This window comes from Canis aureus, chromosome 17 (assembly GCF_053574225.1).
Source record: "Canis aureus isolate CA01 chromosome 17, VMU_Caureus_v.1.0, whole genome shotgun sequence".
NCBI lineage: Eukaryota > Metazoa > Chordata > Mammalia > Carnivora > Canidae > Canis > Canis aureus.
This window is the reverse complement of record NC_135627.1, coordinates 55,930,967-55,948,480: the sequence shown is the minus strand read 5'-3', so window position 1 is coordinate 55,948,480 and position 17,514 is coordinate 55,930,967. Positions and strand designations below refer to the sequence as shown.

Sequence of the window (17,514 nt, the reverse complement as noted above, 5' to 3'; positions counted from 1 at the left end):
CCACGTCTGTCATGGTCCCAGGTCACAAAATGCTCCCAAACTCCATTTGTACATCTAGTCTGTGATGCATGGAAACCTGGATTTTCATGTATTCAACTACCAGAAACCTTAGCAAGCATGTTAAGGCCTACTAAACGTCTACTGCAGACTCTGACAATGGCACCAAGAAACAGGCTGTTGGCACAGGGTGCCCTGCATAACCTTCTTGATGAGTTGAAGCTTTCACAAAAACCAAGAAGAGAGGTTGACTGCCAGCAACTTCTGCTTTGGGCTGAGTAGAGTCCTGGAGCCAGAGATCCCTGAGGCTTCTCTAGGAAAGAAGAAGGCAAAATACACAGAACAAAACACAGAGACTACCCAAGCTTTCAGACCCTTATACAGCTACAAAAACAAATGCAAAGTAACTTCCCTGTAAGTTATCTGGCCTCACACGTAACATTTTCCCCACCCATTCCATCCCATTGAGGCCTATGACCATCCCATTGAAGCCTATGGAGCCCCATAGGAAGGGATCTAATCTGACAGCACTCAACAAATATTTCCTGAGCATCTACTATGTGCTGATCTATTGGGTGCTGATCAATAGAATAGTGTGTATCTCAGAGTCTCCTCCATTGAGGGAACTAGTTGGCAAGGATTCCACCAACTTGCAAAGGTTGGCAAAAGGCAAAAAGAGGAACCTTTCGAAAAGGGCTTTGGGTCCTTCTGGCTGGATCCCTTCATTGGAATTTAACTCTTGTATCTTCCTGCATCTTGCTGTCAACCTGCAGGTTAGGTTTCACCCCACCACTAATTCAGTCCTTACTCTTTCACAAATGATGGCAGGCTAGATAACTGCTTTAATTCCATTCAAAGTGCCTGTAGATAAACAACATTTGATACAAATGGGCCATAAAGAGCTCATTTTGTGAGCTCATAATGAGCTCTAAAGTGCAAACAGTAAACCTACTCCCTGACAGGGAAAACAGCTCAGCCCTTCCCAACAAAAGGTATTTGCTTTCTGGAGTGACTTGGGGTTAACTTATTCTACTCTCCTCAAGGAATCTGAACGGAGAACTTAAAATCTGCCTGTCTAAAGGCCTTCTTCTCAAATCCAATTAAGCCTGGGAAACTCACTCCTTCCAGCATATCCCCTTTTAAATAAGCTGTGATCTGAGAACCAGAAAGCACAATGGTCCCTGGAGACCACTCTTATTTGGAAGTAAAATAGCCCAAGCCATCAAGGCCCCAACATGACTCTCATATATTGACATGCAAAGGGGGTAAGGGCTTGATCATTTTGAAGAGCTGTACTTCAGTGTGGCTTTCATGATAAGTCATTTTGAATGGGATTATTGGAAATGTTTCCACTAAATGTAGACGGGCTTTGAGTGACTCTGTCCAGGTCACCGACGGTGCTGTTCCTCATAGCTACTTCCAGATGTAACCTTCACTGGGATATGCTCAAGCCATAGAAAGGTCAAGCTGCGCGAGCTTAGCTCATCGAACCAGCTTGCATTTGGACCTCCCAGCCCTGCCCTAGCTCCCAAGATGACCCTTGTTGAATTCATTCTGAAGGCTTTAGGTGTCAGCTTGGAGTCCAGGAAGCAAACACTGAGTCAATACCATGTGCTGTCCCTTTATTCCTGAGTACCGACTGGAAGGAGAACAGAGTCCAAACACAGAGCCAGGGGTCTGATTTTTCAACTATGAGAAACACCCAGCAGGCTCTAGCACTGTCTACACCATGTAGCATGACCTATAAACATGAGTCAGTCCCAGCTTTTAAAGGTAATTCGCATTCCTTTTAGGTTGAAGAAAAATTTTGGAAACTACAGGGAAACGATCCTCTGGATTATGAAGAAACGTGAACGTAAGGACCGTTCTCCCATTTTGCATCCTTTGATGGGCTCTCCAGTGGGCATCTGGCTGCCTCTCACCTTCTGCCCTATACCCTAAGGGAGGCATAAATGTTCCTTGCATAGCTTGAGCACTTATGAGCAAGCAAGGTCCTAGCTGCCAGGGATAAAATACCAAGCAAGATAGACACAATCTGGGGCCGCCTTACCCTTTTTGAGGAGCATGGGTGAGGGGAAATAAGCAAGCAGAGGCTTCATGTATGGAAGGGTTAAGTGCTATGGCAGGAAGAGGTGGCTATGGAGCCCATAGGAAGGGAACTAACCTAGATCTGAGGGGCTACCTAGATTATTAACACAAAGTTTGGGAAAGAGTTGGCCCCTTTACCAGATACTGAAGTCATCTGCGGTCCAGCTGGTAAGATTTGCCAATGAAGGGGGTTGCCAGTGTTTTTAAGTCTAATCATGGAAAACTTGGGCCAAGAGTCTAAAGCCACTGAGGCCACTTCATTCAGAAACACAAAGCCACCACACACCTTTCAGATTACTAGATCCAGCTAACATAGAAATGGCAAAAGTACCCATGGCAGACATAGCTAACCAGTCCTGGTGCTTCTTCTTGAGCCTCAGTACTTCCCAAGACCATGTTCCAATCCCCCGATACTGACATGCCCTTGACCTAACTCTTCGAGAATAATTGCTATGGACTAAGTACTTTCACATACTCTATCTGATTCAAATGTATCTTTGTAACCACGTGAAGCAGGATAAAGAAGCTACAGCTCAGGGAGGCTAGGAGACTTGCCTGAGATCACCCAGCCATTGTCTGGGCACCAGCCACATTCTGCCCAAGACCTCTCAGGCCAGACCCGGGGCTCATCCCTTTGGCGTGTTCAATGAACAAAAGGCTAGTGTGTCTACAGAAGAAAAAGTGGGGGCCTTCTAAGCCTAGGTGTCATGTCCTCACTGGAGTTAGGAGGCAAGGAGAGGAAGGAAAGACTGCCTTCGGTTTTGATAGTGAGTAGGCCCTATCTCCCACCAAGACTCACACAGTGGGGTGCCCCCTAAAACAAGGAGGGGGGGTTCAGATGCTCAGCTGCCAAAACACAACAAACAATCTATTCCACTATGCCTACTACTGTTCAGAGTTCTGTTCCCTCGGGGCTGTAGACATCTGTGTCTTCCATCCCGTGGCATCTCAGCAAGGTACACAATAGGTACTCAATAAGCATTTTGTTTAATGGAGATAGGCATGCACGATTTATTTTGCTCCTTTGGGAATTAAGGCCTCCCAGGATACTCTACCGTCACACACCCAGGGTAGGACTTCCAATTGGAAAATGAGATCTGATATGGCCGGATCCCCGTTCTGCTTTACCACCACCCCTGCCAGCTCCCTGGCCCCTTTGGACAACTGAAGCCTAGAAGGTTTGAGCTTTTTCTACAAAGAAGCAACATTTCATATAAATAAAAGACAACTCCATGTTCTGGCTGTAACCAGTCCCCAAAAGAATCTCCCAGCCTCTTTTAAGATACAAACTCATTTCACTCCAGTACGCAGACCATTCCTTATTCCAGGCGCACAACCCCACGTCTCTGCAGGCTCCGGATTTCTGAGCCCAGGCGTCCTGCATGGGCGGAGGACCCGCGGTCAGGCACACAGGGCTCCATACATAGGCCCTGTGCTTGGTTTAATGCTCTGCTGCTGTCACTGTCTTGAAATCCTTAATAATTTTAGAATAAGGAGCCCTGCATTTTCATTCTGCATGGGGCCCCTCAAATTATGCAGCCTTTCCTGTTGAGAACCATCTAGGCTGGGGGAAGAGGCAGGAGAACACTGCGTAGCCTGAATCATGAGCCATCAAAACTCAAAGCTCCCTGCAAGAAGGCCACAGAGGTATGGCCCCTCTATGGGGCGCCGGGCGCTGTGCAGGCACTATTCACAGTAACCCCGAAGGTCTCTATCCACAGCATGACTCCATTTTAAGGACAGCGAGGCTCAGAAAGGTGACCTAGAGCCTCACCCTCGTCATGGCAGTGCTGAAAGTACAGCACAGACCCGAGTGTCCAGGATTTGAGCATTCTGACAGGGAAACAACATGGGCATATAAATGTCCTCTTTTATCTCTACCTTTTCAGGAAGGTTTTCTATTAATTTCTAATTGATACTCGGGGACGGTGGCCAGGCTCACTCCAGCTTCTTCCCTCTAACAAATCATCATCATTTGTAAGCAGTCACTGGGGCTGAAGTGCTCCTCACAGAGACCGAGACCACTCCCAAACTGCCCACTCAGGTCTCCCAGTGACCCTGCCCTGCCACCTCTGTCTCGTTTTCCTGAGGAATAGCTTCCTCTCTGAGCTCGACTCCGTGGCTTCTTTCGTCCCTCAGACATGCTGTGGTTCTAGAGTCTCCATTTCCCACCTCCCAACCCTCCTCCCCATTCTCACTGACTCTTCCTCAGGTGCCTTCATCTCTCCCCTAGAAGCAGCTCTCCCTAGTCTCCCCGACTTCCTTCTTCTCCTCTCTCAGTCCTTCCTTCACATGGTTTCCAGAACAATCTTTTTAAAACTCCTCACTGCCCCTCCCTTGCCTCCAGGAAAATGCCCAGAGCCCTCACGTGGCTTAGAAGGTCCTCACTTTTCCCTTTCCAGATACACTGCCTTTTTTTGCTCCTCATGGAATAGGCCAGGCATCCCTTGCCACAGGGCCTTCGCCCTTGCTATTCCTCTGCCTAGAGCACTCTTTGCTCCAATATCCCTGTGGCTCACTCCCTCACTTTACTCAGGTCTCTGCTTAACTGTCACTTTCTCAGAAATAGTTTCCTTGGCTACCCTGTATAAGTCAGTGCACCCACACCCACATGCACATACACACACCCACACACACAGGGTAGACCCTTCTCACCCTGCTTAACTTTTCTTGGAAGCACTGCTGGCCACTTGGCATGTTATGTTGTGTCTGTCCACTTGTTCAGCATTCCTCTACTAGAACGGAGAGCAGAGACTACAGCAATCCCCGATACCTAGGACACTTCTCAGCACCCACATCCACAATCCATCTTTACTAAATGAAGGAATGAGGGAACACTCTGGCCCTCGTCTGAGGTGTCACCCATCACCTCTGACCCGGCCTCACTGTGGCCTTCAACTGTACAGAGCTTATGCCGGGCACACCCCCTACCTGGTGGAAGCTTCACTTCCCCAGATGTTGCCTCAGCCTCTGGGCTGGCTCAGGTCCCTTCTGGGAGCTCTCCTGGCCCCAGTGTGGTTGTTCCCAAACTTGGGAGTTCCCCAAGTGAAATTAGAAGCTGGGGGACAAGGAGACACTCCAGAAAAGCCACTCCAGACTGGTAGGTGGCCGTCCCCAGAAGCCAGGGAACTTACGAGGCTCTTCTTCAGCAGCCAAGAGACAAGTAGATGTTCATGCCCACCCGCAAGGACCTTGAGAGTTTGCACAGAGGCCCGCACTGGGTTCAGTCCCAGCCTGCTGTTCAGGTGGTCTGAACCACACGCGGCTCTCTCAGGGTGGCCTCCTTGAAAATGGCTCCAGCTGTGAGAATGGTGGGCGGACAGAGGGTACCTTTCAAGGAGGGGATCAGGTTAGGAGCCTCTGATGGCCTGGCTCTAGAGGTCAGCCAGTGGTCACGTGCTCCCATTAGCCCCCTCCCGCAGAGTTGACCCTGGTGGTGGGACCGTAAGCTCTCTTTTTTTAAAGATTGTGTTTATTCTTGAGAGACACAGAGAGAGAGAGAGGCAGAGACACAGGCAGAGGGAGAAGCAGGCTCTATGCAGGGAGCCCGATGGGGGACTTGATCCCGGGACTCTAGCATCAAACCCTGGGCTGAAGGCAGCGCTAAACCGCTGAGCCACCAGGGCTGCCCACAAGTAAGCTCTCTTAACTGACTTCCCCCTGGACCTAGTCAGTTGCCTAGGGAACTGGGCTGCTCTGGCCCCTCTGCTCCCCCTGCTTCTCTGATGCCATGGACAGGCTCAGGCTGTGATCCTGGGGTCCTGGGATCGAGTCCCACATCGGGCTCCCCACAGGGAGCCTGCTTCTCCCTCTGCCTGTGTCTCTGCCTCTCTCTCTGTGTGTCTCTCAGAAATAAATAAATAAAATCTTAATAAACAAATATTTTTTAATTTATTTTATTTTTTTAGAGACATGATTTCTTTTTTTTTTTTTTTTAAGATTGTATTTATTTATTCATGAGAGACAGAGAGAGAGAGTGAGGCAGAGACACAGGCAGAGGGAGAAGCAGGCTCCACACAGGGAGCCCAACACAGGACTCTATCCTGGGTCTCCAGGATCAGGCCCTGGGCTGAAGGTGGTGCTAAACCGCTGAGCCACCAGGGCTGCCCAATATTTTTTAATTTAAAAAATTAAAAACTACTTTAAATTAGATGCAGACAAAACATACATTAAAGATTGGGGAATAGGGACACCTGGGTGGCTCAGTGCATGATCCCGGGATCCGGGATTGAGTCCCGCATTGGGCTTCCTGCATGGAGCCTGCTTCTCTCTCTGCTTATGTTCCTACTTCTCTCTAGGTCTCTGATGAATGAATGAATGAATGAATGAATGAATGAATGAATACTGGGGAATAGATAGCATTTTTTTAATTTTTTTTAAATATTTTTTTTTTAATTTTTATTTATGATAGTCACAGAGAGAGAGAGAGGCAGAGACATAGGCAGAGGGAGAAGCAGGCTCCATGCACCAGGAGCCCGACGTGGGATTCGATCCCGGGTCTCCAGGATCACGCCCTGGGCCAAAGGCAGGCGCCAAACCGCTGCACCACCCAGGGATCCCGATAGCATTTTTTTTAAAGTCTGGAATTCTGTGTTCAGACTATTTAGAAACTAGCAAAACTGAAATTATAGATAATAAATTATGAACATGCTTTGGGCAAAAATCATCACAGAGCCCGTCATCAGACCTATCCACAAAGTTTCCTACATTTTAAAATGGCATGCTAATACATATTTGCCTTTTAAGTTAAAATAACGTTTAAAAAAAATAACATGTTTAAAGTATGTTTCTTTTTTTTAAATGACTCTCCACTTTCGCCTATTTTTAAATTGGCAGAATTAGCAGCCACACTTGTTATTGGCATGTGGCTGGTAAATCACCTCTGGCATCCCCAAGTCTGGACTGTGTGGTCTTCACCAGGGTGTTTGGCATCTAACACTGAGCTGGCACACTGTAAGCCCTTGATAAATATATGCTGAATGAATGAATGCAAAAAATGAGAAAGGTGGAATTCAGTGCTTACATTTCTCTCTAAAGGGTTGCTCTACTTATCTGGCAGCTTTCATTATTGTGAGGAGGGTGGATATAGCCTGTAGCTCAAACCTCAAACTCTTTGATGCCCTGAGAAAGATAGGTCTAAACTTTCTCTTCTCTACCAGACTTACTCAATGCCAGAGCCACAAATACGTCCACTTTCACATTTCAATTATGGAATCAACCCCCACAAATCAGGGCAGCCGTGACTGAAGTAAAAAAAAGTCATCCTGTTGTTGTTCGTCCTAAGAAGAAAGTTGAAATAGATACAGAATGGATACAGAGCACGATTAAGGTAAGTATGGCAGCACAGTGGTGTTTTTATTTTGTGCATGGATGAGACACACATATTATCAGGGAGCTGTCAAAGCTAACATACAACGTGAATACAATAAGAAAAATGTGCTCAACATACAGAGGTACATCTGAGTGTGTGGATTATAGGCAGATTAAGTGGGGTTTTTACTAGGGTTCACTGAAACTCCTCTCCCTGCAGGGCTTGATTTAGGCAACTGGATGGGATTATTATCATGTATAGTTCCATCCCCTTATAGATATAAAATCTACATCAAAAATCAATCACATAATGAATGGATAAATAAACTGTGGTACATCCATACAATGGAATATTACTCAGTGCTAAAAAGAAATGAGCTATCAAGCCGTAGAAAGACATGGAAGAAATTTAAATTCATACTACTAGGTCAAGGAGACTAACCTGACAAGCTGTAGGATTCTTACCATATGACACAAGTCATATACTCATTCCAACTATAAGACAAATTATACACATCAGTAATTACTTTGGGCTTAAAAAGAGGGATGAATAGGTGGAGCATGGAGGGCAGTAAAAATACTCTGTATGATACAATAATGGTGGATATATGCCATTATACATTTTCCAAAGCCACAGAATCTAAGCCACCAAGAGTGACCTTAATGTAACCTATGGACTCTGGGCGATAAGGATGTACCAGTGTCGGTTCATTGACTATAACGGACACTGTGGTACAGGGTATAGATAGCATGGGAGGCTGTGGATGTGTGTAGGGACAAAACACATGAGAATTTCTGTACTTACTGCTCAATTTTGCTGTGACATGCTCTAAAAAATAAAGTTTATTTAAAAAAAACACATGATATATTTATAAAAATCCATATTGTAATATTTGGATTCTATACATAAAGGAAAATATTTCAAAATACTAGAGTCATTCAGAGAGAGCTAACAACCACATCTGAAGCTCAAAAAAGAGTTGAAGTGGGAATTAGGAAGATGTGACATGTTTTATGCCTTCTGAATACATAAAATAAGAACATACTATGCTCCAGGGCCTCTTCTAGGTGCTGGAGGAGATACAAGGTTGAACAAACAAAGCCCCTGTTCCCATAGAACTTACGTTCCAGTTGAAGAGGCAGCCAACATGTAACAATCCTGTTCAGTGCCATGTCAAGTATCATCAGGAAACGTGGATAAAGCAGCATAAGGACTCATGAGTTGTTGGCTTAAGAGAACTGCTCTCATACCTACAGGGTAGGTGAGGAAGTACCATTTGAGTCTAGACATCTAGAGATGAGGGGCAGAGCAAACAGCTCAAGAATAGCTGTCAGCAAGTGACAGAAGGATAGGGAATGAGCTCAGATGCCCTGTTCAGGTAGAGCCTTGTGGGTCATAAGAAGATCAGATTTTATCCTAAGGATGAATTCATGAAAAGGATCTGGAGCAGGAGAAGAGCATCATCTGGTTTATGCTCTAGAAGAACCTTTCTGGTTAGGTATGGAGAATAGATTTAATGAGGCAAGAAGAGAGGCAGGATGTTCAGCTGAGAGCCAGGGCACCAATTCAGGTGACAGATGATGGGCGTCTCAACTAGGGTGGTGGCAGTTGAGGTGGTAGAAAGCAGTCTGATTGAGGACACTTTCTGAAGGAAGAATCAAAAAGGCTTTCTGTTAAATTGATTGCATGTGAGAGAAAGACAAGACAAAAGGATGAATCTAAGAGTTTGGGCCTGAGCAGCTGTGTAAACACTGCATTACTATTTACTAAATTAGAGAACACAAGAAGCCTAATGGAACTTCACATTTGTGTAACGCCATGCAGGTTATAAAGCATGTCTATGTGTAATGTAAACTGAGCTTTTTCCAACAATCTCATGGGGTAAGTATGGTATTGCTTTCTTCACTTTGCAGGTGAAGAGAGTGAGACCCAAAAAATCTTAAATAGCTGTCACATGGACACAGAGCTCATTACTTTCTGAAACAGTTCCCAAAGCTAAGAGGCTTAATAACCAGATGTATGTTTCTTGCTCATGTCACATCTGATTTGAGTCTCCTAGCTCTTTTGAGTGGTCTCTTTGAGGTTAGCTCCTGGGGATCTGGGCTCTTTCATTACGGGTCTCTGCCATCTTGGAGTCTATTGTGTCCTGTTGCGACCAGGAAGTGAAGTCATGGTCTAGGCTTAAATTCTATCAACCAAAAGAAGTCACATGACATCACCCGGATGCAAGAGAGCTGAGAAGTGTATTTCTGCCGTGCATCTGGAGGAAAATGAAAACAGTCTGCTAAGAGGAAAAGCAACGAAACATCTTAATGTAATGAGGGTGACCTCACCTTGGGGCAAAAGTAGAAGAGAACCAGAAATCAACACTGTCAACCAAGGTATGACTCTTTCAGCCTCCATGGAAGGAAGGGAAGGTTCAGTGTCCCTTCATCTCGTGGGCCTGCATGAAGGGAAGTCGGTAAAGCAGCCAGAACTACTGGCTGTAGACGGGCCAGAGAGAGAGAGAGCAGACAATCAAGGGAAAGCCTCTCTAGGCTGTACCAGACATTGAATGGTGAGGGTGTAAGAAACCCTCAGAGGCCTTCAGCTTCCTCATCGCTAATATATCTGTGAAACCATTACTTGCTTTCTTACTCTAGCTGGGCTGGTGAACTCTGTGTTTCCCACAATCCTTGAATTCGGAGCTTTTGCTCCTGCAGCATATCTGTCCCCAATTCAATCTTAAATGTCCTTCCTGCAGCCAAGGGGAAGAAGGTTCTCATCAGGACCTTTAAGCAGGGGTTCTCTCCTAATGTGCCACACACGTCAGGCTGCCCAAAAGGCCCATGAGGAATGGGACACTGGGTTTTTTTTTTTCCTTTTTACAGATGGGCACTAAATTCTAGGTAGCTTGCTAAGTCAGGTAACCCTGTTTGTAAGTGTGTGCTGACCTCCAGGCCGAGTCCAGCCTGGCCAGCCCAGGAGCAGCAGCTCCACAGCAGGCGGGAGGGCTCAGGGACAGACAGGAGTTCTTTCATAGCACAGGGCTCTGCCTGAGAGGCCAAGTTTCCTCCACAGCAGAACTGAAGGAAGGGCCAGATATGGAGTCCCTTCTCTCTTACCTGTTAGCTCCTAGTTTCATACTTGGTCTGTCCCCATGCAAACAGAGGTGAGATTTGGGTTTATTTAGATAAACCACTTATATAATTCCCAGTGAGGGAAAATGTGACCACTCCACCTCTACGTCAGAGATTTTGCTTTGCCTGTGGGGTCCTCATCACTAGGAAAACGTCATTACATGACAGTTGAATTTGACAGGCAGAAAGCATCTCGATAAGGTCTGGCTTTCAGGGAATGTCTGGAAATAAGACCTAAAATACAAATATCCTCTCCTGTGAGCAATATCCAGAAACTTCCTACAGGCCATCAGGAACGAACCAACCCCAAATATCTTTACAAAGCACTTTTTTTTTAGGGTAAAGGGAAAAAGAGCAGTGATTTGTAGATTGAATGTGGAAAGTAGCTAGGAGCTTAATGGTCGGAGGTGGCATGTTCCTCGAGCCTGCAGGCAAGGGTGGGCTCTGGCTGGGCTCTGGCTCTCCTCCCACTGGATAAATCTGTGTAAGTTCCTTAGCCTCACCTTAAGGGGAGCCAATGATCATGCCTACTTCGTAGGGTCCTCGTGCTAGAAATAAAGTGTTCACCTCAGTGGGTGTGAGGATGAAACCAGTTTTCAGACCTTTGTAACCTCAAGAGGAGTGGTTTTCACCCAGATGGTTATGTTCCCAGGCATTCCAAGACATGCCCTAAGGTGCCCACAGCTCCAGCTCTTCAGATGGTTGTCTTTTTTTTGATTGTCCTAGATTTGGATATTCTGCTGTAAGCTTTCTTGAACAAAGGGGTCTTCAACTATTAAAAATAATAGTAGGAGAACCACTGACTTCCATTTAGAGCAACATGGGACACTAGATGACCCAAAAAACCTTCCCATTGCAAACATCTGAGAAATGTAGATGAGATGTAAAAAGCATCAGATGCAGAGCAGAGTGTGTAAGAACGGAAGAGAAATCATCAACACCAGAAAGAGAGAGAAACTGAAACATCAGAAGAGTAAGAGCGTGAGCAGGGTGTGAGTGAGGTGGGATGGTGTGGTGGGGAGCCGAGGGCGAGAAGTGGGAGAACAGCGCATCTTGATAATCCAGGCACTTGGGTGTTAATGCCCAGATGGGAACGCAAGACAAGGACATGTGTCCTTCGCAAGGAAATCACCATATGTGAAACAGCTCCAATAATTGATGACACACTGGCCACAAAATAAAACAAGCCTCAGCAAACACTAAACAGCTGATATCACATAGACTATGCTCTCTTACCTCAATGAATTTTAATAATAATAACATCACCCAAAGCAACTCATGCATTTGCTAATTTAAAAACTCACTTGCAAATAACTTGTGTGTCAAAGAAGAGATCATATTGGAAATTCAAAAATATTTCAAATGGAGTGAAAGGTAAACATCTCTACACGTGGGAAACAGCTAAAATGGTATTTTGAGAGCAACGCTATACTTTAAATGCTTATATTAAGAAGGAGAGGAGGATTGTGAAGAAGAAAAAAGATGAGGGGCGCCTGGGTGGCTCAGTGGTTGAGCATCTGCCTCTGGCTCAGGTTGTGATTCCAGGGTCCTGGGATCGAGTCTCACATCAGGCTCCATGCAGGGAGCCTGCTTCTCCCTCTGCCTATACCTCTGCCTCTCTATCTCTCATGAATAAATAAATAAAACCTTCAAAAAGGAAAAAAGATGAAACCAAAGAGCTCAATATATTCAAGGAATTAGAAAAATAAAATTGAGTACTATAGAAGACCCACAGAAGATAAAAGTATACAAAGGATAATAATAAGACTAAAAATTGATACAGTGGGAAACAAATAGAATAATCAAACCAAAAGCCAGCTCTCTGAAAGGCTAGTAAAATAGGCAAATCATCAGATGAGGTTTATCCAGAAAAAAAAAGAGAGAAGATAGTCATAATAAAAAGAATGAAGATAATAAAGGGTTTTTTCTTAAACACCTTATGACAACAGTTTTAGGACTAAAATTTTGAAAATCTACCTAAAACAATGTCCTAGAACAATATAATTTACTAAAACTGAATCGAGAAGAAATTTTAAAAACCCTAGATAATGCTAATGTTATGGGTTGAATTATATCCCCCCCCCCCCCAACAAAAAGATACATTTAAGTCCTAAACCTGGTGCCTCCAAATGGAACCTCATTTGGAAAACTGGTCTCTAAGGATGTAGCTAAGAGGAGGCTGTGCTAAAGCAGGGCGGGGTCCTAACCTGGAATGACTGGTTCATCCAAGAAGATGGCTATGTGAAGACACAGAGACACAGAGGGGAAAGCACATGAAGACAGAAGTAGACATCGCAGTGATGTATAGGCAGGCCAAGGAACCAGGATCCCATGTCATCACCAAAACCCAGGAGAGAGGCATTGAAGAAATTCTTCCTTGGAGCCTCCAGAAAGAACTAACTGTGCTGACACCTTGATTTCAGACTTCTGGCCTCCCCACCTGTGAAACAATAAGTCTCTGTAGCTTTAAAGCGCCCAGTGGTGTTACTTTGTTACAGCAGCCCTAGAAAACTAAACCAATAACTGGGGCACCTGGGTGGCTCAGGTCAAGATCTCGGGGTCCTGGGATAGAGGTCCACATATCCCTCAGTGGGGAGTCTGCTTCTCCCTCTGCCCCACCCCACCCCTCCTCCCAACTCATGTTTTTTTTTTTTTTTAAGATTTTATTTATTTATGATAGTCACAGAGAGAGAAAGAGAGAGAGAGGCAGAGACACAGGCAGAGGGAGAAGCAGGCTCCATGCAGGGAGCCCGACGTGGGATCCAATCCCGGATCTCCAAGATCGCGCCCTGGGCCAAAGGCAGGAGCCAAATCACCGCGCCACCCAGGGATCCCCCAACTCATGTTCCAATAAATAAAATATATTCATCAAAAAAAAAAAAAAAAAAAAAGGAGGGGTGTCTGGGTGGCTCAGTCAGTTAGGTGTCTGCCTTCCACTGAGGTCATGATGCTGGTCTTGGGATAGAGTTCTGCTTCAGGCACTCTGCTCAGCAGGGAGTCTGCTTCTCCCTATCCCTCTACTACTCCCCCTGCTTGTGCTCTCTGTCAAATAAATAAAATCTTTAAAATAAAAGAAAAAAGTAAAACAACCAATAACCATCAGGATTTAAATGATAATTTAAAATGCACAAAGAGTGATCCATTTCAGCCTCTGCATCACCCAGACAAGTAAACTAAGGCCCTGAAAAGTCTCCTAGCCAGAATCCTCAGCAAGGTGGTGGTAGTGATGGGGGGAGGGGGTAGTGACAGGTGGAGTGGCAATGTGGGCATTCAGAGAGTAAATAGATCCCAAGCACTCTAGTGACAACCCCATGCTCTGAATCGGGATAGTGAGCCCCTGTGCACTTTTTATAAGCTCATCTTTTCTTCCCAGGTGCATGCCCATGATGGAAAATTAATTCTCTATCCCAGTGAGACTGTCTTCCAAGTTCTCCTTCCTGATGGATCAGGCCAGATACAGTATCCACTGAAGCCCAGGAACATTCACACTGACTCATATGGCACCTCAAAAGTCTGTGGTTCAGGGCTGGGGCGTGGGTTTTCCCAAGGCCCGCATCCTCTATGGGGCTGCTTGTGCCTTAACTGTCTTCCAGCTACCCGTCAGGAAGGCTGGCTATGCTCATCCTCAGCACAAAAGAGAGAGAGTACACATACATCATTCTGGAAGACAGTGAAGAAAGATGTGTCCGGGCCCTTACCAACAACTGTGGCCATGCCACCTTCTATGATGAAAATGGAGAAATCTGGTAAGTTTGGGTCATGAGTCCCAAACATCCCTCCCCACAGAGAGGCAGTGTGGTTAACATTTGATTCCCAGTCCACATGGCCGGCCTCCCTCACTGGTTACGTCTCTCCCTTATTTGCTTGTGAATTGGTTTCTCTGACCCACACATGCTGCAAATGGGGAAATGGGTATCATGATGGCAGCAAGGCAGGTCCCTGACCTCAGGAAAGGCGCTCTGTCCTTGTTGCTATTGCTTCCCCAAGGGTGGAAGAGCAGAGACTCACAGTGACCAGTTCTATTAGCTCGGTGTCCTCTACACTTCCTGGTGAGAATTACCTTAGAAAGACCCAGTGCCCCTCTGTCCCACGTGTCTCAGAGAGGAGGGTATGGTGAGGGCTTCAGAGATGCATGTACTGTGCACAAAAACCAAACTTCTAAATATTTCATGATAACTGAACTTAGTTCTTAAGTTCCCATCTCTGGCAATTGTGGAAACCACCTTACCAGCCACTTCAAAATCTTTCTCCACCTTTTTGGGGTAAGTCCTCCATTTTTTTCAGGATTTCCCCCTTCCCCACTGAGTGATCATGGAGTGGGAAATGCCTACCATCTTGCATCAACTTTATACTTTCTTTCTTCTTGATAGTCAAAACCAGACTTTTTGCTTTTAATTCCAAAAAAATATTTTCACTCTCCCAAAACTGGTTTTTAAGAATATTTGTTTTAAAGATTTATTTATCTGAGAGAGAAAGAGAGATGGGGGATGGGGAGGAGACAGAGGAAGAGAGTCTTCAACAGACTCCATGCTGACGTGTGGCTCAATCCCATGACCTGAGCTGACACCAAGAATCGGATGCTTAGCTGACTATCCCACCCAGGTGCCCCTTAAGAATATTTTCTGAGGTTGCCTGAGTGGCTCAGGAGTTGAGCATCTGCCTTTGGCTCAGGTCATTCATGATCCTGGGATCGAGTCCCTCATCACGGTCCCTGCATGGAGCCTACTTCTCCTTCTGCCTATGTCTCTGCCTCTCTCTCTGTGTCTCTTACAAATAAATAAATAAAATCTTTTTTCCGTTTTAAATAATATTTTCTGAAACATTCTTTGAGTTTTTTATTTTGTGGAGTTTGGGTTTTTTTTTTTTTTTTTTTTTTTTTGGCTTTTTGGGTTTGTTTTTCATTTTTTTTCTTTGAGTTTTTAAAACACTATTTCCTAGATGACAACCTTGTTCTCAGAGCTCTCTGACCTGCCCTGAGGGCCTTTTGTATAGAAACTGATGTCTGAAGGGTAGAAAAAGCTACTGGATGCAAGAAGTACCAGGTAGTGATTGGGGGCAAGAAACTCAGCCAATTATCTCACATAGTATCTGGCCACATTCTGTAGGGCCTCTTCTCCATAATGACACTTACTTTCATGCCCTTAGGGAAATTAGAAACTACTTGTATTTTCTTGACAAAGAAACTTAGATTCAGAGGATATAAGTAAGTGACTTGCCCAGAGTCATACATAAAATCACGAGTAAAAAATTTTATGACATCGGACCTAGCCTAAGATAAAGCACTTAAAAAAAATTCCCAGGTAAGGCATACAAGAGATACCACATCTTCTCCCTCAATCTCAGCCCATCAAAACCCAAGGGAAAGGGTGACGCTCAGACTGGGGAAGGGCTGACCCCTCACCTTCTGGATTCACACTCTGTCCATCTGGTGTGGGCCTACCGATCTGCATTCTGTAAAAGCTTCCCAGGTGACTGTGCAGGTCAGCAGGGGTAGGGGAGCCCAGGCCAGGAGGACAGAGAGAAGGAAGGAGGCAGGGGAGGGAGGCTGGCCTGCACGCACCACAGGAGGGGGCTCTGCCCCTTGCACAAGAGGCCAAGTGCCATGGTTGCTTGATCCCTTCTTGGTCTAGGTTGAGCATGAGCCAAAACTTGGGTTACTACTTCCCCAAAGGCAAACACCAGAAGGCCTGGAACTGGTGGAATCTAACTCTTCATGTCCACGCACCTCCTGTCCAGTCCATCTCCTTGAAAATCAACCGGTACATCAAAGTACAAATAAGGAGCCAGGATAAGATCGCCTTCTGCTTCCGACACCAAAAGAAACACGTGTGCTTAAACCTGGGCACCAAGTACAAGGTAAGGTCTCAACTCCCTCTGCCAGGCCAGCACCCACTGGGCCAGGCCACAGGCCTCCCTCTGGGCCACATTCTGCATCACTGCAACCCACAGAGAACACGGCCACCTTCGCTCCTGATGCTCCACAAAAGCGTTCATTTAACTTCTGAGCACCTCAAGGTGTGAGCTGAGGAAACAGACATCCTCAAGGAGCCCAGCCGCAAGCCAGACAAAAAAACCCCAAAGATGTCAACATGTGTTTTCTCTCTGACTCCCATCAGCCCTGTCAGTTGGCAGGAACAGAAACCAGGAGGAAGGAAATCTATGTCTGCAGGCCTGCCACTGGGGTCCTCTTCTCTTCTCTCCCAACACACTCATCTCAACATAAATGAGACCCTGGAAGTTCAGGGAGCTCAGCCCAGGCCAGGCAAGAAAGTAGCAAAGTGTGTTCATATCCTAGGGCTGCAGGACAAATTACCACAAACTGGGTGGCTTAAAACAGAAACTTATTCTCTCACAGCTCTGGAGGCCAGAAGTCTGAAATCCAGGTGTCAGTAGGGCCACACTCCCTCCAGCCGGCTCCAGGGGTGAATCCTCCCTTGCTCCTCTCAGCTTCTGGTGGTCCTGGGCGTCTACTGGCTTGTGGAGGCATTGCTCCTATCTTCTACAGTCACACAGCCTTCTTCTCTGTGCCTCCTGGGTGTCCAGTCTCCCTCTCCTTTCTCTTATAAGGACATCAGACATCGAATATAGGGCCCGCCCTAAGTCCAGGATGACCTCACCCTGAGATCCTTCAATTAATTACATCGGCAAAAACTCTCTCTCCAAATACAGTGACCTTCACAGGTCCTAGGGATTAGGAATCAGACGTACCTTTTGGGGGCCACCGTTCAACCCACTACAAATGGGGAGTGTGCATCCTGAAGTTCTGATTGAGTAGACAAGAAGGCAGGCTCCTGAGACCCTTCCCTAGTCCCAGAGCTCAGGAGAGGAATAGGCTGTCCTTGCCCACCCCCCCCCCCCCCCGCAACACACAAGGCAGGCCTCATGCACTTTTTATGCCCATTATTGTCATAAAATGTACACCACATTGTTGTAAGGCTTAAATAAGATAGTGTGCATGAAAACATTTCATAAGGTGGATACACAAACCAAACATACTGG

At 45.9% G+C, this 17,514-nt stretch overlaps 2 protein-coding genes across 19 annotated transcripts in view; one reads left to right on the top strand and one right to left on the bottom strand.

The window, feature by feature from the left end:
• Positions 1 to 17,514, bottom strand: part of CBY2 (chibby family member 2) — a 103,571-nt gene that overhangs the window by 83,572 nt on the left and 2,485 nt on the right. The gene's annotated exons all lie outside the window — the stretch shown is intronic.
• Positions 1 to 17,514, top strand: part of ERICH6B (glutamate rich 6B) — a 56,341-nt gene that overhangs the window by 37,824 nt on the left and 1,003 nt on the right. For 11 of the 14 annotated variants that reach the window (XM_077855645.1, XM_077855639.1, XM_077855646.1 and 8 more), the window contains 4 exons: positions 1,791 to 1,852; positions 7,245 to 7,414; positions 13,889 to 14,261; positions 16,187 to 16,371. In XM_077855645.1, the coding sequence (XP_077711771.1) occupies positions 1,791 to 1,852; positions 7,245 to 7,414; positions 13,889 to 14,261; positions 16,187 to 16,371 (790 nt within the window). Of the gene's footprint in view, positions 1 to 1,790; positions 1,853 to 7,244; positions 7,415 to 13,888; positions 14,262 to 15,453; positions 15,969 to 16,145; positions 16,372 to 17,514 lie in introns of those variants that run through there. The other 3 variants (XR_013356007.1, XM_077855647.1, XM_077855649.1) reach the window with 3 other exon arrangements.